The 23,494-nt window shown below is 53.2% G+C and overlaps 4 protein-coding genes and 1 non-coding gene across 9 annotated transcripts in view; 2 read left to right on the forward strand and 3 right to left on the reverse strand.

The window, feature by feature from the left end:
• Nucleotides 1-414: 414 nt before the first annotated feature.
• BUD23 (BUD23 rRNA methyltransferase and ribosome maturation factor) lies at nt 415-11,714 on the reverse strand. 4 transcript variants are annotated; one of them, XM_004268790.4, is made up of 12 exons: nt 11,592-11,714; nt 11,454-11,491; nt 10,007-10,102; nt 9,829-9,911; nt 9,637-9,733; nt 7,582-7,678; nt 6,298-6,348; nt 5,464-5,549; nt 5,186-5,231; nt 4,961-5,019; nt 842-931; nt 415-698 (listed from the first exon to the last, which is right to left on the reverse strand). In XM_004268790.4, the coding sequence occupies exons 1-12, from the start codon at nt 11,637-11,639 to the stop codon at nt 644-646; spliced, it is 846 nt and encodes a 281-aa protein (XP_004268838.1). In that variant the 5' UTR covers nt 11,640-11,714; the 3' UTR covers nt 415-643. The 4 variants fall into 4 exon arrangements, 3 of the variants coding, with proteins under 3 accessions (XP_004268838.1, XP_012388068.1, XP_049555691.1); XR_007472286.1 differs by lacking the exon at nt 5,186-5,231; XM_012532614.3 differs by lacking the exons at nt 415-698; nt 842-931 and adding an exon at nt 4,384-4,860.
• LOC117201029 (small Cajal body-specific RNA 20) lies at nt 1,355-1,486 on the reverse strand. Its single transcript, XR_004482925.1, has one exon. It is a non-coding gene; the product is annotated as a small Cajal body-specific RNA 20 (non-coding RNA).
• Nucleotides 11,715-11,826: 112 nt separating the features above from the next.
• On the forward strand, nt 11,827-13,447 carry DNAJC30 (DnaJ heat shock protein family (Hsp40) member C30). Its single transcript, XM_049699735.1, has one exon. It carries the CDS (start codon nt 11,849-11,851, stop codon nt 12,527-12,529), a length of 681 nt encoding a protein of 226 aa, XP_049555692.1. The 5' UTR covers nt 11,827-11,848; the 3' UTR covers nt 12,530-13,447.
• Nucleotides 12,893-23,494, forward strand: part of MLXIPL (MLX interacting protein like) — a 54,748-nt gene continuing 44,146 nt past the window's right edge. Inside the window, exons 1-2 of one of the 2 annotated variants that reach the window (XM_049699719.1) lie at nt 12,893-13,032; nt 15,636-15,794. In XM_049699719.1, the coding sequence (XP_049555676.1) occupies nt 15,704-15,794 (91 nt within the window). In that variant the 5' untranslated portion in view covers nt 12,893-13,032; nt 15,636-15,703. Of the gene's footprint in view, nt 13,033-15,635; nt 15,795-23,494 lie in introns of those variants that run through there. The other variant, XM_049699714.1, reaches the window with a different exon arrangement.
• Nucleotides 20,182-23,443, reverse strand: VPS37D (VPS37D subunit of ESCRT-I). The gene is made up of 4 exons (XM_004268792.3): nt 23,306-23,443; nt 21,808-21,979; nt 21,252-21,334; nt 20,182-20,646 (listed from the first exon to the last, which is right to left on the reverse strand). The coding sequence occupies exons 1-4, from the start codon at nt 23,441-23,443 to the stop codon at nt 20,284-20,286; spliced, it is 756 nt and encodes a 251-aa protein (XP_004268840.1). The 3' UTR covers nt 20,182-20,283.

The raw sequence follows: 23,494 nt of genomic DNA on the forward strand, positions 1-23,494 counted from the left end.
TAGTGATTGGAGAGAAGACAGGCCCCAGAGGCAACCAAGTGCTGGACTGGTCAGCTGATGCGGCGGCTCGGGGTTAAAGTCAGCCCAGGCCGCTGGGCTGGATAGTGCCTTCAGACCAAAGGGAAACCAGACTGGGCAGAGGCCTCAGGCCAGTGGGTACCACGGATACCTTTCATTTCATCCTGCCCATGCTTCCCAACTTTGCCTGGTGTTGTTATACATAATATAGTCTCATCTAAGTCACATATAAGCAGCCCTAAATTAATCTACCTTGTTCCTTGCAGGTTAAAAGAATGCTTTCATACATTAAGTTCTTTAAACCCTAACTGATAACCTGGGAATCAAGCCCCCACCAATAGAGGAACTTCACAAATCTGTTTAGGATCACAGAGCTGGAAAATGCCAGAGCCGGAGTTCCACAGAAAGTGGTTTACTGCTTTTAGAACAAAATAGGATGCTCTCAGAACTTTTTTTAGTGAAGAAAATACTTTTAGAACTTTAAACCTTTTTAGAACTTTCCTAGAGCACTATTCTTGTCAGCTGATAATACGCAGAAAACCCTCCAGAAGCAAGTGCCTGGGCTGGATGGCTCAGCTCACAACTGTGCGGTTCCGGAGCTGTCCCGCTGGACGCGGCCGCCTGCTCAGAAGCGGGGCTTACGCTTGCGGCCGGTGTACTGAGTGTCAGGTCGGACCTCCCTGTGTGAAGAAGTAACAGGGGCGGGAAGAACAGAACCATCTCAGGAAAAACAACAAGACCCCCTGGGACTCCTGAGGCAGGTGAGCCCCCGGGCCCTGGGTGGCCAGAACCCCCCCACCCCCCCACCCCACCCTGCACTCACTTGCCCTGCCGCCGGCGGCGCTCCTTCTTCTCCAGCACCCACTCTCGGCTCTTCCTCACCACTCCCCGCCTCGCCATCCTGTACGGGACCCTGTGCAGGAGACACAACTGTGAGCAGGTCCTGTGAGCAGGACAGAGTGGCCTGGCTGGCACCCAGGTTAATCCCAGCAAGTAAGTGTGGTGAGCTTCCCTGGAGCCAGGTGGCCTCAGATGCCCCTTCCACAACAGAAGCCCCCATTCTGGACACCCCCTTCCTGGTGACATCTGCTGGGGCCAGAGCGGTTGTTTAGGAGGAGGCAGGAGACGTGGGGTCCCCCCCTCGCTCGCAGGCATCCACGCGGTTGACCACGTGGTTGACCACGTGGTTAGGCATACATACATACCTGCCTGTGGGGCAGGCAGGGGCCAAGCTACTTTTGGGGCTCACAAGAGCCGATCCAAGGAAAGCAGGCCCTAGTCTGGCTGTGAGGCCAGCACGCTTGGTACAGACCAGGTTGGGGCTCCCAGCAACTACAGGTGTCTGAGGTAGGAAAACAAGGCTGCCCCACTCGTGGCAGCCCTGACAATGATCCTCAAGGGGTGATCTTGGCCTCCAGTCCTGGCTGAGGAGAAAAGGGACCTCCCACAGCTCTATGGGAGAGAGGCCCTGAGAACGGGGGAGCCTGGGCCCTCAAACCACATCCCCACCTGGCAGTTGGACTCCAACTGTTTTCAGCGTCGAACACACCACGGAAGCTGCTTGCCCTCTGAGTAACCATTCCCTGAGTACCTGCGTGCACGGCCCGTGGACGTTCTACAGTGGCTGTGAACCAGCCCTGCCCCTGAAGAGTCCACGGCTGGGCTGTGGTAGCGACCGTCCGCACGAGGCAAAGCAAGAGCAGGGAGGCCAGGAGCTGCTAAGGCAGTGATGGGGAAAAGGAGAGGGCCACAGAGATAAGCTGCTTCATGCAGAAGGCGGGCCAGCATTCCAGACAAGAAGCAATACATGAAAATGAGGCACAGGGAAAGGACTGAAGAGGGAGGTTAGGGAGCAGAAGAGCCCTGTTGCCTGGAGTCATTGAGTGTAAGAAGGGGAAGGGTCCAAGTGAGACTCTGAGGGTCAGCTGAAGATTGAGTCGTCCTCGTAAGTGTCCTCCTCGCCTGAGGACCAGTGGAAGCCGGACTGCATGACACACCCTTCCGGCTCCTACTTCTCATCTGTTCTAACCTAATAGTAAAAGTCAGATTAAAAAAAAACACCAACTCAGAATCCCACCTGGCTGGTCCAGTTCATGGAGGTGTGAACACCAACCAGCAAGGAGCGTGCTCTCCCTCCAGGAAGCAGCGAAGCTTTCTACCACAGGAGGAACACAACATGTCCTAGACTCTGGGGTGTGCAGATAGCAGTTCACGAAAGAAAGTTAAGAGGGCCTACAGTGAGGGGGCAGGAGTCTGATGTGCCAGGTGCAAAGCAGGCTGCTGGAGATGCAGGACTAAACAGATGCAGGACTAATCCCCAGGAGTCTCTAAGGAAGGACGAGCTCTGGGGTAGCACAGTGAACAGGGGGCAAGATGTGAGCTGCGGGAGGGACGATGGGAAAGAATCATCAGGGGAGATAAAGGGAGCAGTGAAGACGGTAAGCGACCCCAACCACAGGTGCCAAGAGGAAAGCGGAGTCCACAGCGCAAATGCCAGAGGGAACGGAGCCTTTGGAGAGAGCAGCTGACGAGTGGTACGGTAGAGGCCGGGTGACGAGGATTACGGAATACATAGGTCAAGCAAAGTTGTTGGGGGGCGGGGGGAAGAAATTAGAGATAAGTCAGGTAAAGGTTTAAAATACTTTTCCTTGATTTACCTATTTATTTACAGTAAGTGGCCTGAATGTGATCAGACAGAAGTGACAGCACCGGGAGAAGCCCGATCAGCCTTACAGTAGACAAAGGCCTCCTCCCACCCTCCTCAAATCCGAGGACTTCAAGAGGAAGAGCCTGTAGGGAAATGAGGTCCACGCCAGGCACTGTGCTGAGTCCTGTACAGACATGCCCTCGACTCAACTCACTGCCCAAGAGGGTGGCACATCCCCCCCAATTTTAAACACGAGAAATGGATGATCAGGTCCCACAACTTACCTAAGTTTACAGTTAGGACACGTCGTCTGTAGACACTGGCGTGAGGACAAGAGGGAGCCTAAGATAGATGGAGGGGAAGCAGGAAACGGGACCACTCCCTGAGAGCAAGCAATGGGCACCTTAGAGCAGAAACGGCTAGGAGAGCCCCCAAGTCCCCACGGGGAATGGGTGAGGAAGCTAAGGGAGATGACCGCGGAGGGCCAATGGGTCAGAGGGCATCAATCCATCGTGGACAGGAGGACCGCACTCATGATTTTCACCACAGGTGGGCCTTCCTAACTCATCCATTCTCGGCTCATTTTTCCTCTTAAACGTCTTGAGAGTCTGAAAACCTTTCACCCCTACTAATCAGAACTAAGAAACACCTCATTCTTCACTACCTTATAATCAATTGTTCCTTCAACAAATATTGAACACCTTTTGCTAACAAGACACTATTCTGGTTTCAGGGATACAGTGCAAGTCCCCACCAAGTTTTCATTCTAGTTGGGGACAGAAATAATACCAAGTAAACGAATACTTATGATTTAGAGCAGTGAAAGGAGGTAGGGAAAATAAAGGTAACAAGAACTCAACTGAAGATACTGAACAGAGAAATGGCAAGATATGATTTACATTTCAAAAAAGTAAAAGAAAAAGGGAAGTCCCCGTCTTGCTGCACAGCAAATGAATTCAAAGAGGCAAAGTCAGAAGTAAGGAGACAAGTGAGGTAGCTTTCAGTAATCTAGGCAGCAAAGACAGAGACCAGGTAGGAGTGGGGAAAAGGGATGGAGTGACTAGATGTAAAATGTAAGGAAACCATGAAGGGCTGAGAATGGAAAGGATGGAGGGAGGAAGTTCGGGGATGAAGACCAAGAGCTCTGTTTTGTTCCAGAGACCCGTGGAAGTCCAGGTGTGGATATTTAGGAGGGGAGGTGGTTTGGAAAGCAGAGGTGGGATTGAGACCAAGCATAGAAACCTGGAGGTTCTGAACCTGTAGCTGGTGTCTAAGGCAGCAGCACAGAGAGAAAAGGGGTCCAGGGTGGGCCCCAGAGTGGACCGAGAAGGAACAGCCAGTGAGGTTAACAGAAAACCGGGACCGTGGGTGGGAGGCCAAGTGAGGAAAGCGTTAGGGGAGCGATCGGCTGCATCAGCTCCTAATAAGCAGGCAAGTTACAATGAAGATGGAGAAGGAAAAAAGACTGGGAAGTGACCATGGGTTTGGCGAGACAGCCTGGCGGTGGTCTTGATCAAGAGAGCAATCTGTGGGGCTTCCCTGGTGGCGCAGTGGTTGAGAGTCCGCCTGCCGATGCAGGGGACACGGGTTCGTGCCCAGGTCTGGGAAGATCCCACATGCCGCGGAGAGGCTGGGCCCGTGAGCCATGGCCACTGAGCCTGCACGTCCGGAGCCTGTGCTCCGCAACGGGAGAGGCCACAACAGTGAGAGGCCCACGTACTGAAAAAAAAGAGAGCTATTTGTGATGAGACAAGCATGAGCCAGAGGAGAGGAGTGAGAATGGCAGAGGAGACAGTGTGAGGAGTTTGGTCATAAAGGGAAGCCGATGAACAGGGTGGACGCCAGGAGCTGTTATGGGGTTAAGGGAGGACCCTTTCTGAAGACAGGAGAAATCGTGCAGGATGTTTGTGTGCTGATGGGGATGACTCAGGAGGGTAAACATGAGGATGCGTGAGAGGAATGAGAGCCACAGGGGCCAAGTGGGGATGGGGTCCGGGATGTAGGTGAAGGAAGCAGCCTTGGGAGGAGGGGACAGCCTGCTGGGTATGGCAAGAGGGCAGGCAGAGAGGAAGGCTGCCCACAGACATCCGGAAGGGCTCCACTAGCTCAGCCGGAGGCAGGTGCAGGCACAGGTCTGAAGGGTTCCCAGGTCCTATTTCCGCCTTGGTGTCTCTGCCACACCGGACCCTGACAGGCTTGGTGAAAGCAGAGAGAAACAGAGGAGTCTTGCTGCTGTGTCTAATGAACCTGGTGGCAGCAACTGCCTGCGCCTTAGGCAGGGCTGAACAGCCTTACCTCTCAACCGTGAACGTGGACTCCCTGGCCTCCTCTTCCTCATTATCTTCGTTCTGGGCCTGCAGGAACCAAAGTGCTCTCAGATCACCCTGGAGATCTGTCAACCCACCTGCCCCGCCCCAGAAGGCCTGGCACCCAGGCCTGAGCCCTTCTAACAGGTAGACGGCCCGGCCCCAGAAGAAGGGAAGCCAGAAGAGATGGGCCTACAAACTCAAGGTCCCTCACCATTGGTATAAAGGTCGAAGGTCCAGAAAACAAACAGAGGTAGAACCTGAAACAAGAAAGTGCAGAGTGAGGGCTGGGCTCAGAAAGGCTCAGAGAGCAAGACAAGTCCTCCCCCTCCCTGCCACAAACAGATACAGACACAGCCAGGCCTCTTGCCTGCCCGGGGCCCCAGTGACCCGACTCAGCACTGCCCCGGTGCTCGCATCAGCGGCCTGTGAGGGCCACACCGCCACCCTCTCTCCTGCAGCACGGGCAGCACCCTGGCTCCCGGCACTCACTTCTTGGCTCTGGCGCTGTTGGGATAGTCCACCAACACACCACCAGTGAAGCCGGCCCTGGTGGCCTGGGTCGTGATCAGCTCCAACTGGGGAGAGAAAAGCGCGCAGTCAAGCAGGGCGGCTGGGGGAGCAGCAGCTTCCCGCCCCCTCCCCTGGCCCCGCTCTGGTCCCAGAATGGACCTTGTCTGGGAGAAGTGAGGGTCTTTATCAGACTATTCCCAGTTCTGAGTCCCTGAAAGCCACGCAGAGAAGGTGCAGCCTAGAACCAGCCACGGCAGATACCTCCCTCGGGGGATTACAGACCAACCAAGTCCCCCTGATTCTCACTTTCTAGCCCAGGGACCCACCTCCCGACTCAAATCTCAGGAGATGAATGGCCACCAACTGCGAGGCAGACTCATTCATGTTATTAGTCAGGGACAGCTTGCCACTTGTCCGTCAGAGTCGGTACCTCCTACCCCTCACTGCTCATGCGTCACACTCCACAGAACAGACAACTGTTGATGTCCCTCCCCCACCCCCAGTTATTTCTTCGGTTATGGAAATCAGTAATATCAGATGGTTTATCTGTCAAGAGAAGACAGACCCCCCTACCCCGCCCCTCGCCCCAGGTACCCCTCCCTCTTCCTTAGGACATTAGGTCATAAAATGTGCCAGCAGGGGCACGGGGACCACTCCCAGGAGCTCAGCCCCTCCCTTCCCACCAAGCAGCCTAAGGTTGCTTACTCCATCACCTCTCAACAGCAGGAGGGCAGGTGGGTGAGGAGCAGGATGATGTTTACCTGTTCTGGGTCCCTCCCCCTTCCCTGCACCTCCACTAGCCAAGGGGTTCACCTGCTCTGAGTTCTCAGGGTACAGCTGCAGGACAGCCCGAGCTCCATGGACCTGCAATAGAAACATGGTTATCTTTCAAATATCCCATGGGGTCAGGACCCAGACACTCCTCCTTTCCTTATTCACGAGATATTTATTGAGTTCCCATTATGTGCAAGGTATACTGTTCTCAGGGCTGGGAAACAGCCATGGACAAAAGAGACAGCCTCCGAACTTCTGCAGCTCACATTTTAGTGGGTGAGGTAGCTGATTTACAGTAGTGATTAAGTGCCAAAAAGAAAAATAACTTAGGACAAGGGATGGTGCATGACAGCAACTATCAAGTTTACTTCTGGCTCAAGGAAGGCCTCTCTCTGAGGGACGCTGGAGCAGAGACCGGAATGTAGTAGACGGCTGGGCTATTTAAAATGTCTGAGGGAAGAGCATTTCAGCAGAGAGAAAACCAAACACAAAGGCCCTCAGAACTTCAGGGTTAACCCCAGGACCTGAGAGGAAGAGAAACCATGTAACGCACAAGACGCAGCTATCTGCCAGAACCACCCACTCTAAGAAAGCCAGGGGTGAGGTGAGGGGACTGAGGGGACCAAGAAACACCCGGATCCAAAAAAAAAAAAAGTGAAAGAACTCACTTTTAGGACTTAGAATCGCAGACTATCATCTAATCCTAGTAAACAGTGGAAATCAACACCATCACTTCTAAAGACAAGACAGGGAATTCCCCAGCAGTCCAGTGCTTAGGACCGAGCGCTTTCATTGCAGGGGCCTGAAGCCGAGCGGTGTGGCCCAAATAAATAAATAAACAAACAAACAAATAAATAAAAGACAAGAAAAAGCTAATAAAGGCTCTCTCAGTGGTAAATAACCACCCTGCTCCCCATCTGAGCACTGGCAGTAGGTGGAAGGCAAGGTGGGAGTTGAAGGATGTGAGCACTCTAGAAGGTGTCCTCTGTGTGGCCTCGAAATGCTGTCCCTGTCCTCCCTCTGTGGCGTCCAGGCCCCCAAGCCAACTTCTGACTGGTATTCAGCAGACTGGACACAGGAGTTGTGATCAGTCTCAGATTCTGACATCAGTGTCTTCGCATTTCACTAGAGCGTCAGCCCCCTGAGCTTTCCTTTTTTGGGGGCTGAAGACTTGGACCAAAGTAGCCAACAATGAGGTCCTGCCATCCTGTGTGGTCCCATCTAAATGGCATTCCCACAGGGCACCTCCACTTCATCATGCTATCTGCAGGGCAAGGGAGGGACAGGCAGCCAGCCCAGGTGGGAAGGAGATCTCATACTCACCAGAACAGAGTAAAGAGCAGAAAAGAAACAGTACAGGCGCTTGGCAGGAATGTCGGACTTCTTGTTAGCACTACAGAGCCACTGCACCGCAGAAATGCTGAAAGAGGAAGGGACCTAGTCAGGAAAGGGAGCGATACGCAAGGTTCGATCTCCAGGCGAAACCCTCCTGCCCCCGACTCTTTGTTGGCACGTGCAGGTCCACTCCAGGTCACTATTCTACAACGCTGGACCAAATAGGGTCTACAGAAGGTGAATGTAAACTTCTCGTGGCCAGTCCAAGGAAACATTTCCTCAACCTTGCTTCTGCACACATCTCAAGTTTAGCATTACTCAGCAGGTCAAGGCTCTCCCTGCCACCTACCCCTTCATTCCCTTCCTCCAATCAAGGGAAATATGCTTTGGACTTACACAAAGCCATTCGCTCTCCTCCTAAATCACTTCCTTCAACTGTACCTGCTAACTGTCTCCACCATCCCCAGATTTAAAGCCTCAAGCAGCTAGTATGTCCTCCTTTCCGACATTCCGCTCCTCACTGCTGTGCACATACATCTACAGAACCCCAAACCCTGCTGGTGTGTCCGACCGCCTCTCCCAGCTTTTACGTTCCTCCACTACTCTCCTTGGTCAGCACTCATTACCGCCTCCATCGCTTCGACAACCTAACTTATCTCTCCTCTCACGTCTTCTCTCTTCTTTTAAATAATCCTCCTACAACACAGACCCGATCTCGTCACTCCCCAGCTCCCCATCAACTACTGAGTGAAACGCAAACTTCTCGGGATGGAGTTAAAAGCCTCTAGGAACCGACCCCACACAATCTCATCTTCCGTAGAATTTCTCATTCCTCCCTACACCTATTAGACTCCTTTCCCCACCCACTTATGTGCTTTTGCTCACACTGTTCCTTCACTCTGAAACCCTCTCCTTGACTATCCAAATTCCTCCCAACCTCAGGGCCCAGCCCCGGCCCCTCCTGCTTTCCTGTGCTCTTACTTCTCTTCATAACTCTGGTGGGTCCCATGATTCCCTAGTACACACCCCACACTGGGGCTCATGTTTAGTAACTTGGTCCACATCTTATAGCACCTAAAAAACCATGGAGTCTTAAAAACAGGGACCTTTATTTCCACAAACAGCATAGCACCTTGGACAATTTCTTGCAGGTAACAAATGTTGAAAAGAAAAAGCCTGCCATACCACCCCTCCTCTTAAAAACAAACTAAAAATGACTATTTACTCCTGAAACATACAAGACCAAATTGCTGGCCTTTGGTTTTCTGCAGCTTAGAACATCTCACCTGATCATTACTAAAAAGCAATTGCTATCTTTGAAATGTTTTTTCTCCCCTCCTGTTTTGTTCCCACATGTAAGCTAATCCCATACCCTAAAAAAAACCTTCAAATCCAGATTTGTACTCCTCACCCAGATTCCTACTGTGTATCGCTACAGCTCAATCTATTATCACAGGAGGTCTTCCCCCAGGTAATGATTAAACTATGACTTCCTACCCTAGCCCCTACCTCCACCCCACCAACAAAACACTAAACCAAATACTAAACAGAACTTACCACAGAAGACAAAGAACAACTTCACGTTTCTAACTGTAATTTCAGTGTTCTAAGATCTGTTATCAAAGTACTAGGTACACATTCAAAACTTGAACCTGACGCCACAAAAACGACTCCTAAGCCACCGAAGAGACTGGAGCAATTGGGGTCACTCTCCACTACAAAGTCCTTTGAAAAGAAGTCAACAAGATGGCTGCTGGGACCCACAAAATGGCTCCTAGAGGCTCAGAAGACCACCCCCCACACACACACCCCCACACACAAAGCAGAGAAACTTATACCATGGTGCCTGAACCTGGCAGTGCAAGATAATCACAGGAGTAGTTTTGAAATACAAAATACATATTTGGGGGCCTTGCTCTGACCTTACACATCTGAAAATCCTGGGGGATGTGTATTTTTAAGTATTCTGTGTGATTCTGCTGCACAGCCAGGTTTGGGAAGCACTGGCCTGCAGGACTAAAAGCAGGACCTGAAGACTCTCACCTGATACAACCATCAAAGGTGCCCGGTTTGAAGGGGATGCCCTGACCCATGTCCCCCAGAAGCAGGTCTCCCTCCGTGTCTCGGTCCAAGGCCACATCTACATTGAAGAAGAGCAGGTGAGGAATCAATCTGCATCACTGTTCCATACTCATGCAGGGGAGTCCACTCCAGTGCTAACTAGGACATACTTACCCAGCATGGCAGGGCTGATGTCAATGCCCACCCAGTAATGCCCCTCATCTGAGAGGTAATCTCCACTCAGGCCAGAACCACAGCTGGAAGACACAATCAAATGGGGACTCAACACTGTGAGTAGCAAAGACATCCCACCACCCACCTGGACTATCTGAAGTGAGCCCCAGGATCTCACCCAATATCCAACAGATAACAAGGTTGACCCTCAGGCAGACAGAGGAGCTCCAACGCTCGCCCAGCCATCTTGGTTTGGACATCAATCATCCGTGAGCTATAAAAAGGCAGAAACACAAGCAAGTGGTAAAGGAGCTCTGGGCTAAAACCTCACCCAGACCAAGAAAAGCCAAAGAAAGAGAAAAAGGAACAATCATCCTGAGGTACCCTTTCCCGGTCAACAAACTGGACTACAACTATTTAAAAGTGACCCCAAAAGTCCATGTAATACAACGTGTTATTTTGTTCTGACACAAATTAAAACTGTAGTAGCTGCAGAGCTAATGCGAAGTTAACAAATCATTTATCTAATGACCAACCATTGGGTATTTTCAACTCTACCAGGCTCTGACATTGTATTACTTAAATACATGTGTTCTAGAAGAATTATCCACTGTAGCTACTCCCATATAGAAGGGTGAAGAAGACACAATAAGAATTATAGCAGTGCTGTCCATGAGAAACATAACGCAAGCCACTTGGGACATTCTAGAAGCTACGTTTAAAAAGAAATTAAATATGTAAAGTTAACTGTAGTAATAGTTAACCCAACATATTCAATATTATACTTTATTTAATCCAGTATACTCAAAACATCATTTCAATACATAACATAAAAAACAATAAAGCATTCTACATTTTCTTCACATGAAGTGTATCAGATTAAATACGTTTCAATAGATGGCTGATGACTACTGGTTACCATATTGAACAGAAGAGGTCTAGAGTGTATCTGGCTTTCCCAAGATCCAGGGAGAGTCACACGTACCAGTTTTCAAAATGCCTAACACAGGGCTCTGCAACTGGAAAAAAGTTTCTATTTGCTACATAATGACAACTGACCAAAGGGTTTTTGCTGACTCTGTCTGATACTCCAATTTGAACAAAAAAGAGAAAAGAGGTATCAGCACAACTTTCTTACATAATACTGTATCGGAAAAAAAGGTTTGGAAGTCCTTGCTCTAGCCGTCATCTGTTAACTAACTTCATAATTGTACAAAAAACTCTCCTCTACGAAATTCAGATACTCTACCAACAGCTGTCCTAAGGATTTACTGAGATAATGTAAACTGCGGCGTACAGTAAGCATTCCATGAATATTATTTCCTTCCCCCCAACAGCACTGATCCCTTACACATCTCCACTGCGTCCTACCTGTTTTATCACATGCTTAAAATAAGCTGTCGTATGAGAGAAAGTAGGCGTGATCCCTCCCATTCTGATGCTAAGGTTACTGAGACCCATTCGAAAGTTTAAAATTGACTCTTCCAGTGTCAAAAGTGGGATCAACTCAGGTCTCTTCCTTCCCCCACCCCCAAATTCTGCGTGCTTTCCAAGCAACCTCCGCAACCAGGGCAACTTGCCGGTTCCCGACCCCCGACGCCTCGCAACATCCAAGCTCCACTTACTTGCGCACGTATTTCCGGGCTTCATTCTTGTCGTAAAACTGCAGGGACGAGAAAAGAAAAAGGGTGGGGAGTCGAGGAAGAAATCAAGACGCGGAGGCCCCAGAAAAGGAGAGGGGTGTCCGCGAACACAGGCCTCACCAGCTCCGGAGGCCCGCTGTGCTCGGGTCTCTGCCCACGCGCCGCCATCCCCACGCCTCTGCAACAACACTCGCGCGATTTGCTTCGGGTATCCTGCTTTTATGTCCTCGGCCTGGCGCCCGCCTCGTAATACGCATGCTCCACCCATCTCCCCGCCTTCTCTTTTACTCGATTGGCTACAAGGGCCGACTGGATGCGAAAAACGCACGCCTCCCATTGGCCAGTTCATCTTGCACCGCCCGCCTGACTCATTCAAGATGGCCGCCCAGGGCGATGTGAGATGGTCACGGCTATTACTGTGGAGGTTGTGGCAGGCCCGGGGGGTTCCACAAAACTTGGGATTGGGCCTGGGCCTAGAAGCGAGAACTTATTCCCGGAGCGACGGCCCGTACTCGCGCACGGCGCTGTATGAGCTGCTCGGCGTCCCCTCCACGGCCACGCAGGCGCAGATCAAGGCGGCTTACTACCGGCAGAGCTTCCTTTACCACCCGGACCGCAACGCCGGGAGCGCCGAGGCTGCCGAGCGGTTCACGCGCATCTCCCAGGCCTACGTGGTGCTGGGCAGTACCACCCTGCGTCGCAAGTATGACCGCGGCCTGCTCAGCGACGAGGACCTGCGTGGCCCCGGGGTCCGGCCTTCCAAGACGCCCGCCACCGACCCCGACTCGCCCCGCACCCAGCCGCCTGCCTCTCGGACCCAGGGCCGCGGTCAGGCCTCGTCGGGAGCCAACCGCACCATGTTCGACTTTGACGCCTTCTACCAGGCGCACTACGGCGAGCAGCTGGAGCGCGAGCGGCGCCTGAGGGCCCGGCGGGAGGCCCTTCGCAAGCAGCGGGAGGACCAGGCCAAGAAAGGCTTACGCTGGGACGAGGCCCGAGACACGGCTTTATTCGTGGTTCTGCTCACAGTTTTCATCATCATGGGTTTTCGTTTTTAATCGGAGAGCGGAGGGAAGGGGAGCAGCCGCGCCACCGCCCCCCCAACCCCCAAGAAAACGGCCTTTCCTGTCTTCTTGAACCCGTTGCCTCCATTGTCTGCTGTTGTCTACCTCTACTGGGGTCCGAAGGAACTGCTCTCCCCTTTCCCTTCCCCACCCGGCCAGCTTAGCCATTGACCTGCATATCCCTACCCTTCTGGTCCAGAAAAGGAGGCTTTTTGATGCCCAAGAAAAAGGCTCCCAATGAGGAGTCCCGAAAGCCCGAGAGTGAGGGGTTTCCTGGAGGCCCTGGGGTGCCTGCTTCCAGATGATGTCAATTTCTGGAACACTTGCTGTGGCTTTCCTGTAAAGCTCCGAGCAAGACTCGTCTGCTCCTGCCCCACGTGTGTAGCGTGGGGCTCCTCTGTAACCTTGAAACGTGCAATGTGACCAATTGTGACTGCCAAAAGAAAAATTCTGGGGTGATAAGAAACTTGTCTTTCTGTGAGTTCCCCAAGCCACAGGTGAGACCCAGTGTAGGGTAAGGATGTGATCTGTGGGAACCTGGCCATTCTTTGGTGGTCAGACCCCACTCCGCCTTCTGTTGGTGGTGAGTGTGAGTGGGAAAGAAAGCAAGGTCATGAGAGTAAGGAATGAGCCTTCCTGTTCCCATGCTTATCTAATGTATGACCTCGGAGAGGTTACTCTGTGGGCGTGATGGCAGAGGAGCAAATCGTTTGCTCTCTTTCGGTCTGTCACACTTGATTATCCATGTTCTAATAGGCTCAGTGATTAAAGTATGATGCCAGGGTCTTCCCTGGCGGTCCAGTGGCTAAGACTCCGTGCTTCCACTGCAGGGGGCACAGGTTCAATCCCTGGTTGAAGAACTAAGATCCCACATGGTGCAGCAGCAGGGGGGAAAAAGAAAAAAAATATATATATATATACATGCATACATACATACATATATATGTATATATATATATATATATATATATAGTGCCAGTAGAGTCAGGTTTGTCCTTGGGACACTGTGCCTGGCGCCTGGTCATCCCTTGACCAGCCAGCCCCATTGCTAACTGTGCAGCTCCTCCCTTCCCAAAAATAGAGCAACGAACTGGGAGTTTTGAGTCACCTGAGTGTGGCCCAGCCTCCTGTTTCGCTGGCAGTGCTTATCGCAGGTCCTACAAGCCAAGTCCTTGAAACATGGCTACTTGAAGCTGTGGGAATTGGGGGAGTTTGAGTAGACCGGACTGTTGAGTGACAGGAGGCACAGGATGGAAGCGCACTTCCTTATTCAGAGCTGGCTGAGGGTTTTTTGGTTGTTCTTTGTTTCCTCTTTTCCTAATTGGTGCAGTGGGTTGTCACTTGGCTAGAGCTGTGGTAATCCAGTTCTCTTAACCGTGAATCACTGCACGTGGGGTGTGGCTTAGCTGTGAGATGGTAGGTACTCAGGTATGTACTGTGGAGCGTAAAGCTGTGGGGTAGGAAAACCTTTGCAGGAGATCTTCTGCAAAGGTAAGGGCCTAAGTAGGTTCTAAACAAAGCCAGAGGTGCTTTGCTATATTAACACCAGTGCCTGCACTCAATCTTTTGTGGCAGTCCTTGGATAAATTGGGAGAAACCCATAGCTAGTGCAACTCGGTCTCTTGGGAACCATTCTGTTTTCTCTAGCCTTGGAGGTTGGGGGCAAACTCTTAGTCGTGGCTTTGCAGGGACCATATGATTCAGTAGTAAAGATTTAAGCCTACTCTGGTTCAGACATGCTGGGCTCATGAAGCCTTGGTTTGGGGGAAAGGGCATATGTACTTTAAAAAAGAACATTTAATGTTACTATGTTTCATATCTGGAAAACAAGAGGGAAAGTCTTTTCAAAACACAAACTACAGGAAGTGAAGCTTAGTAAAAAGTACAGAGGCTGGTGATTTTCAACCAAGGAGTTGGGGCATAACAGTGTCCTTGGGACAAGATTCTATCAAAGTTTCAATCAAATGGAGTTGGGGTTCTTTTGGGTCTTGTTTGTGAAAGCACTAGTGGTCTGTGATAATCTGGGATCTTTCTCATGGGCTCTTTGACAGATCTCTCAAGTTCGTTTTCTCTCAGTGAAAATCACAGTGAAGAACATTCCCTTGGGCCCCAGAACATGGAGGTAGACCCAGAAGGTTTGGAGTAGTGGGGTCCAGACTCTGAAACTTCTGGAACTTTCCATGCAACTCCAAACAGGGTAGTCAATAAAATTTATTAATCATCCAACTCTCAGCCTCTCCTTAGGCCTAGAACTAGGCCCACTCTATTCTATAGTGCCATTCTGCCTGCCTCTGTTTTTTTTAGGCCAGAGCTAAACTCTGAGAGACCCCACTCCCTACCATCCCTGAAACTCAATCTGGGTTCTTCATGGGAGGGGAGATGTGTGGGAGGCTTTTTGAAGGACCCTCGCCACCTGGTTCCTGTTACATCATTTCTCCCTTTCTGGTCCCCCTGCAGTTGTCCTTTCTCAGCTTCTTAGCTGCCCTGGGGAGGAGAGGCTAAACCAGGCCATGGACATTAGCCCCTGCCTTCTAGGGGCTGCTCCCCAGTTCCTGATAGAGGAGGAAGGCTGAGACATGGTCAGCTTCAGTCCCTTTTCTCCCTTTGGTCACAAACTGAAACAAAACTATAAGTTTGGACCTAGGAAGAGAGACTTTGGACAAGAGGGGCCCAGCATGCTCCATGCTGTGCTCATCGGGTAAGGCGTGGAGAAGAGTGCCAGGCTGAGTGAGCGGCACACACAGATCCTAATGGGGCGAGGCGGACAAGAACATAGGAATCAAGGTGTACATGTCTAGGCAATTGTGATAGTGTCTTTGGGCTTGATCAGGACTTCATTTTATTCCTCCCGAGCCTAACTGTTTTCCCCTCCATTGTCCTTTATTTATTGCAGGGTGAAAAGATCCTTTACACATCCCAGGGCTGAAGGAGTAAGATTTCTTGCTTCCTTCTGCGGTTCTGGCATCTCATTCACTGAGTGCGCCTTGCCCTCTGTAATGGTCCCAGCATGAGCCAAGATGAATAAGAATAGCCTACCTTAGGCCAGTGAGTTGTCCGGTGGTCATTACTGACCATGTATATATATCTCCATCCCTTATAGCCACAGCCTGAAGCTGAGACACCAAGGGTGGAGCCCAAGTGAGTGGCCACCACACCTGCTTATGGAGAATGGCGAGGAGTAGGGGTCTTGTCTCGGGCCTTTGGGCTTCCAGGAATGTCACCAGATCCCATGAAGGGAGGCTGAGAGAAGGGACAGCTGGTAAGTAGTGGTGTTACTTCACTCCCTGGAATTCAGTGCGCTCTCCTGGCCTTTGCCCTCTCAGTTCCTCAGCCCTGTGATGAGGTCACACACTGTCTCCTGCCCCTGAGCAGGACTGTAGAAGGTGCGCCTTGCCTGCCCTCAGCGGCTTGGCTCTCAGGCCAGGCTTGGAGCCCTGGGGGCCATCGGGTTTGTGCAAAGCAGCTGGGGTCCCTCTGTTAGTGTTTTAGGGTGGTAGCAAGACCTGAGTCTGGACCTCATGAACTTGCATATGCTGGAGATTGCTAGGTGCTCTCATCCCCCAGAAGCAGAGAGCTCACCTTCACCATCTGTTGTAAGGTCATAGCGTCACTATGGATCTAGCCATCTCGCCACTGTCTCTTAAGGCTATACAAACCTGGGGCTCCGTCGCCAGTCTTGAGGTGGGTTGGCCCTCCCATCCTGCCTCTGCCCTGTCAGTGTTCACATCCTCGGTCCTGGGAGGGGACTGCTGCTAGACAAAAGAAGGCCTGTTTCCAGAGGACGAAGAACTGACCGAGATTCGTGGTTCACAGGCCACAGCTGACCTGCACACAGCGTTTGGCTGCGGCTAGCACAGTGTCTTAACTTTAGGCAATATTCAAAACTTGGAAGACTTTGCATAAAAATCTAGATTTCTGACTACTCTCAAAAGTGAGAAAATGTGCCACCATTGAGCTTCCTCCCATACTTTCGTGACAGCCTGGGAGAAGCTGTAAGGTCTGCCTTTCAGATAGGACCTTGCTCCCTGGTCCCCTGCACTCTCACCAGCAGAGGGGATGTGTCAGAGGCCGTGATGCACACACTTGCACCATTTTACTCTTAGAGAAATCTCTCTCTGTATCCCATGTCTATTAAGAGGAAAAACAAAAAAGGGGGGGGATCATGCATTTCCAGGAAAATGGGGAAGGGTGTACTTTGTGGAAACAGAGCTGCTTTGCACTGTAACCTTCTGGCCCCTACAGGCATTTGAATTTGCAGATCCCTAGGTTACCTCCTATGTTATTAAAAGAGCTCACACTTTATGCAGGGAGGCAGAGTATAAGTCTTATTTTCATTGTGGGACAAGAAGAATCTTTTGAGAGTTCTACAGCAGTGGCAAGGTCCCAAACAAAGCCAGAGGTCCCTTGGTACAATAACACCAATTCCTGCACTCAATCTTTTGTGTAAAATCCTTGTATAAATTGGGATAAACCCTCAGCTAGTCCAGCTTGGCCTCTTGGAAACCATCAGATTCTCTCTAGCCTGGGAGGTCAGGGGCAAGTTCTTAGCCATGGCTTTGCAGTGACCACATGATTCAGTGGTAAAGGTTGAGCTCAGTAAGCCTTGATTAGCAGGCACACACAAAAGTACATTTAATGTTATTATGTTTCAAATTTGGAAAACAAGGTGGGAGGCTTAGGAAAATATGCAGAAGCTAGTGATTTCCAAACAAGGAGGTACACATAGACTTTCTTGAGGGGGAGGAACACCTTGTTTTTATCAAAAAGGAGTGAGAGTTTTGTTATTTGGGCAATTTTTTTTTTTTTTTTTTGGCTGTGTTGGGTCTTCGTTGCTGTGTGTGGGCTTTCTCTAGTTGCGGCGAGTGGGGGCTACTCTTCGTTGCAGTGTGCAGGCTTGTCAGTGCAGTGGCTTCTCTTGTTGCAGAACACAGGTTCTAGGCACGGGGGCTTCAGAGTTGTGGTTCGCGGGCTCTAGAGCACAGGCTCAGCAGTTGTGGTGCACGGGCTTAGTTGCTCCACCACATGTGGGATCTTCCTGGACCAGGGCTCGAACCTGTGTCCCCTGCATTGGCAGGTGGATTCTTAACCACTGAGCCATGAGAGAAGCCCTTTGGGCAATTTTTTGGTTTTGGTTTTGGTTTGTAAAAGCACTGGTGGCCTGCAATAGGTAGGACCTTTCTCATGGGCCCCTTGAGGGTCTACCTCAAGTTTATTCTCTCTCACAGAGGATTACAGCCAGGAGCATTCCCTGTGACCCCAGACCTGGAAATAGAAAGTTCCAGAAGTGATCTGGCAGGAGAGCCCAGACTGCCTGGAACTTTCCAGAATATTCCATGTACCGTCAAGCAGAGGGGTTAATCAAGTTTATTAACCATACAACTCTAAGCCTTTCCCATGGCCCAGAACTAGGCCCATTCCACTCTGGTGGTATCTATACCCACCTGCCTCAGGTCTTTGGTGTTTTTCATGCTGGAGCTGAATACAGAGGGCCTCACTCCCTGTGCGCTCTAAAACTGAGTCTGAGCTCTTAAGGAAGGTGAGGGGTGTGGAAGGCCTTTTGAAAGACCCCATCTGGTTCTCATGATAAAACTTTTCTCCCTTCCCAGTCCCTCCCTTGCCTGGGTCATTCCTTCCTCTTCTTCTTATCTGCCCTGGGGAGGGGAGGCTGAACCAGACTGTGGACATTAGCCTCTGCCTTGTAGAGGCTGCTCCCCAATTCACAATAGTGGAGGGAGGCTTAGGCATGACCACCATTAGCCCTTCTTCCTTTTGGTTACAAACGAAAAACTCCCTAGAAGAATGGACCAGAGTGGGAGGCCAGGCGCTTGCCCCAGGCTGTGTGGAGAATGTGGAAGGTCTTCTGGGGCTGTTCAGTCTTCTGTCATCTCAGGCAGGCACCTGGTGTCCTCCCCAGCGTCCCTTGTCTCCAGCACGTCAAGTGCTAGCAGTGAGAGCAGGAGAACCACAGCCACTGTGGGATGAAGCTTCTCAAGTGGGCACTGTCAGTGCTTTGCCCCTGCTGGGGGTGAATCCGACTGGACTTGGGCTTCCAAAAGCTCGGATGGGCCAGTCCCTCTAACTATTGCCTGTATTTCTTAAGAGCTCATCAGGCAGTCACTCAGGTGCTGCTCACTCATCTTTAGGGATGGGGACCAGCCTACCAGCCGCAGCACCCGTGGATCAAGAGCCTCATACTGAGCCAAAATCTGGCTCCCAGGGGTTTCCACCCGTTGGTCTTGACTCTAACGTCTTGCTCTATGTGAAGCAGTCCTTTAGAGACTCAGAGGCTAGCCATCGCATACTTGTGTGTAAAACAGATCCCTCAACTGTTCCGTAGGGGACTTAGCCCCAATCCTCTTTCTCATTATACTCCAAAGGTGCTGTTTCAGGGTTCCCTTAGAGTTTAAAACTTCAGTAAAAAGTAAAGCCAAACCAGCACTTGCCTCATTCTAGATGGTTATAGCCCCACTAACATGGACCAAGATCACGTTAGCTTCTGCAGCACTCTGACTGTCCCCTCTTACCTGCAGGACCTTCTGTGACTTCCTGCCAAACTTCATCTCATTAGACTTGACCTAAGCTGATCCAAGACGTATTCCCACTCTCTCATCTTCTTGTCCACAGTCATCGGCCAAGCTGGGCACCTAATGTTTACCCAAGCTGAAGACAGCTAGCTTCAGCCCTGTGGAACCCTCTCCATCACTCAGTGGGGGTGGTCATTTGGCAGGCCAGAGAAGGAGCAGCTACCATCCTGACTGGGCTGACAGGCCACCCAGGAAAAGAAGGTGCATACAGGTGAGGCAGTTGGAGAACTGTGATGGAGCAGAGTGTGCTTCTGGCCAGAAGTGCTGGGAAGTTTAAGAGTTAGGGAAGACTCCCATGGGTTGGTAATCAGAAAAGGCTTCATGGAAGAGGCAGAAGCAGTGCTGGACCTGGACAGCCAGGCTTTGGATGGGCAGAGAGGAAAGGAGGGCATCTCAAGAGTAGGAAGCACAGGAGCTGAGATGTGGAGGCTGCAACAGCAGAGTGGCTGGATGAGGGAGCAGAGAGAAGTCAGGCAGCATCGTCATCCTCATCATCACATTTATTGACGGCCCCTGGGAGGCGGGGCTGGGGACAGAACATACAAAGACAAGGACCTGCCCTCAAAAAGTTTCCATTCTAAGGAGACGGGGACAGAAAAATACAGAATGGTCTTTCCGGGGGAGGGCCCACTCTCACCTGGTGCAGGTCAGAAGCCCCTGGCCTACCTTGCCCCAGGGTCTGGAGCATGAGCGGGGCCTGACCACCTGGCTCCTAGGTGGTGGACCCCAGAACTGGGGGAAAGGTAGGCTCAGGACATGATGGAAAACACTCCTGTCAGCCTTGGCATTGTGCAAGCCTAGTGGAGTGGCAGGGGGCGATAGGCCCCCTAGGCAGGGCCTTTGAAGGAAGTGGGCATCTTCCCAGGCCCCCATGAGTAAAGTTCTTTCACTGGGGCTGGCCCATCACCCGGGAGGCCCCAGCCGGGGAGAAAAAGGCAGAGTTTCCTCAGCGGCAGAGGCATAATACCCTGCCCACCCCACTCCCGGCCCTCTCTCTGGGCATCTTCCAGGTGACCCTCCTCCCCAGTTCAGCCTCCAGGGCCAGGGCCTGCCTAGGGCCAGGGGGAGGGGCCTGCCCCTCCCCCCACCCCGGCGGTGGGGGAGGAGGAGGAGCCACGCATCAAGTTTGTCTGGGCCCCCCAGTGGGGAGCCATACCCTGGATCCTACCGGTGGGGGGGCTCTGGCTGCGAGGGCCGAGGGCTCAGCAGAGGGGCTGGGCCTAGAGGGCACCCGGGGGAGCCCTTCAGCGGGGGCACTGGGCGGGAGTCCAAGGGGGGCAGGCTCCGGGGCACTGCTGGTGGCCCACGGGCGGCCCCAGTGGGCAGGACAGCGGCAGCGGGGAAGGATTTGGGGGGATCCGCAGCAGCAGTGGGGGCTGGCTGGCCAGACCGCTCCCGGCGCCGCAGCAGCTCCTGCAGCTTCTCCGCCTGGGTCCGCCTCAGGTGGGCCAGGGCACGGCCTCGTTGGAAAGCGGGCAGGAAAGCCTCCAGGCTCTGCTCCCCCAGCAGCAGCTGCTCCATGTGCTCCTGGGACAGGAGGGAAAGGACAGTTTGGGAGGAACATGACCAAAGACTGAGGGCTGGTCCTCTCTCCTCCCACCCTGAACCCTTCCCGATGGCGACCACCCACAGCTTGGGCATGGGGCACCTGAGTTCCAGCCTGGGCCTGCCACAGTGCTGAGGATGAACGTCCTCTACTCTCAAGCCTTGATTTCCTTACTATCACCAGACCTGCTGGGCCAGGGATGAGGCGGGATCAGAGATGGAGACACACTTGAAGTAGACAGGTGTCTCTCATCAGGGCCAGGGCCCTCCTTCTCCACCTCTTCAACTCACTGAGCACTGTGCTCCCAACCCAGCACTGAGACATCTGTCCCAGCTCCTCTGTAGACCCAGCCTAAGCTGCCCTGAGATGTTCACAGGAAGTTGGGGGAAAAGTTACAGGTGGGGACGGTGGGCCTTGTGTCCAGTGTGGACAGCAATGCAGCGGGCACTCCTGGGAGCCAGGCACTCAGGGCAGGCTTCCTGGAAGGGGGGCTCTCAAGCCTGCAATGTAAGAATTGAGGGGAGGGGGATGATGATAGGATGGGGCCCCCCTCCCAGTCCCCAGGCCCAGCTGCCCCTTCTCTCACCTCAGCCTCCTGCTCAGCTTCCTCCAGCTCAGCCTGCAGCCAGCCCAGCGCGCAGTGGGGGCTCCAGCGGTGCATGCTCTCCTCTGAGGGCCACAGAGGGACAGAGTGAACTAGCCCCTGCCCTCAGGGCCTGTCACTCAGGGCAGACAGAGCAGAGCCCCAGGGCCCAGACCTGACTCTCACTGACCCTGTGTGTGATTCTACGCTTCCCCTCCCCTCTCTGGAGCCTCAGTTTCCTCATCTGCACAACGCGCCTGCCGGATCCATTTATGCTCCTCCCCCCAGTCCTAGTGCGAAAGAGGGAGCAGGGGCTTTGTCTCCTAAAGCACCCCAGGCCCTTGGGTTTTGGGCCCCATTTTGGCCTCTCGAACCCAGCTCTACCCATCGACTGCTCACTTTCCCAACTCGGTAATTTTCCAGCAGTAGCACCCCTCAAACTTGCCTGGGGAATAGGTCTGCCCAAGTCCCGACCTTCAGAGCCTGGCACTTCCCAAGGCCACCCAGCCAGTTGGCCAGCTGCCCCCCACCCCAGGCAGTTCTCCCGGCCGTCCCTCACCCAGTCGCTGCAGCTTGTCTGCACAGCTCTCGGCCACCTCCCGAAGCTCCTGGTACTTGATGGCCAGGGCAGCGCGGCCCATCTCCAGGCGGGGCCGCAGTGCCAGGTTCTCCTTGGCTAGAGCGTAGTTGGAGGCCAGGCATGCCTCGCGCTCCAGCTGCAGGCCCTGGAACTGCCGGCAGGGAAGAGCCCAGAGGCCCATTCAGGGAGTCTGCCCATGGCCACCTACTGCCACTGTGGGCGACAGTGCCCACGGGCCAAGCCGAAAGCTTGGCTTTCCTGCCCCAGTCTCAGGATGGCGAGCCAACAGGTGGAGGAACGATAAGAGCCCAGACCCCACTTTGCCTCAGTTTCCTCTTCCACAAAGTGAGCTAAAAACATCTACCTTATAGGGTTGTTGTGAGACTTAAGTGAGGAAAACTACGAAGGCCTCTACAAATGTTAGTTAATTTTTAATTTTCAATTAATATGTCTGCTCAGGTCCCCGAGGAGTCCCCCTCCCTCCTCTGTCCCATTTTCCATGCATGGGCAGCTTCCCTCTCATTCCAGGCCTTTGTCTGTTTCCTCCTCAGGTGTTTGTGCCGAAAACACTCCCACCCCCTGCTCTTACTCTCCAGTGATGTCTTCACCCTGTCCCTGCACAGCACCCCCTCAAACCCCCCTCTCTTCCCTCGCACCCCCTCCTCTGCCCTCCAGTGGAATCCCCACACCCCAAGGAATACACACCCCCTTTTCCTCCCTGATCCCCTAGCACCTGCTCCCAGCTTTCCTTCTCTTGCAGAAAGCAGACCCCTTTCTTTCCTGGCCCTGGAGAACGCTATTTCCTTCTGTTACTAGGCGGGCCGAGCCTCCACTCCCTGCCCCTGGAGAACGCACTACCCTCCATCTGTCCCCTATAGGATGCACACGCCCCTCCTGCCTGCCTCCCTCCAATGTACACTTTCCCTTTCTGCCCCCCCGCAGACAACCAGCCCGGGCCTATCTCCTGTGAAATATACAACTTTCTCTTATGGTGGCCTATGGAATACACGCCTCAGCTTTCAGTACCCCTCCCCACCGGAAGACACAAAGCCCCCTCTTACACTCCCAGACCACGGAAGCCCTCCCAACGGCCCCCCCAGGTGTCACACAGGCCCCTAGTTCTCCCCATGGAAGGCGCCTCCCCTTTCTGGCCCTACAGACGTGGGTGTGCGAGCCAGGGCCCCCACAAACAGCCGCCCCCCGCCCCCCGGAACACACCTCCCTGGAGCAGCCGCTGTAGGACACGCCTCGCGGCCATCCCGGGGGTGCACGGGCGCCTCCCTGGGTCTCCGGCGGCCCACCCGCCCCAGGCCAGCTCAGGGCGCCCCCTCCCCCGGGGGCGGCTCCACCGGGCCCACTCGTACGTGCCAGGCTCCGGAGGCCCCTCGGCCCGGCCGGTGCGGCCCTTCGGTCGGTCGGCAGGTCCGGCAGGCCGCGGCCCGTCCCCCGAGCCCCCCGCCCGCGCCCCCCGCGCTACCTTCCTGCTGAGCCGCACGATCCGGTCCAGCTTGGGCTCATCCTGAAGCAGGTCCCGGAGCTGCCCAGTGCTGAGGATCCCAAAGCGCCCCGGGCTGCCGGGCTCCGGCCCCGCCCGCGCCGCCCGGGCCCGGTACATGCCGCCCGCCCGCGCCCCCAGCTCGGCTGCTGGCTCGGCCCGCTCGGCCCG

This window comes from Orcinus orca, chromosome 16, assembly GCF_937001465.1.
Source record: "Orcinus orca chromosome 16, mOrcOrc1.1, whole genome shotgun sequence".
NCBI classification, from domain to species: Eukaryota; Metazoa; Chordata; class Mammalia; order Artiodactyla; family Delphinidae; genus Orcinus; species Orcinus orca.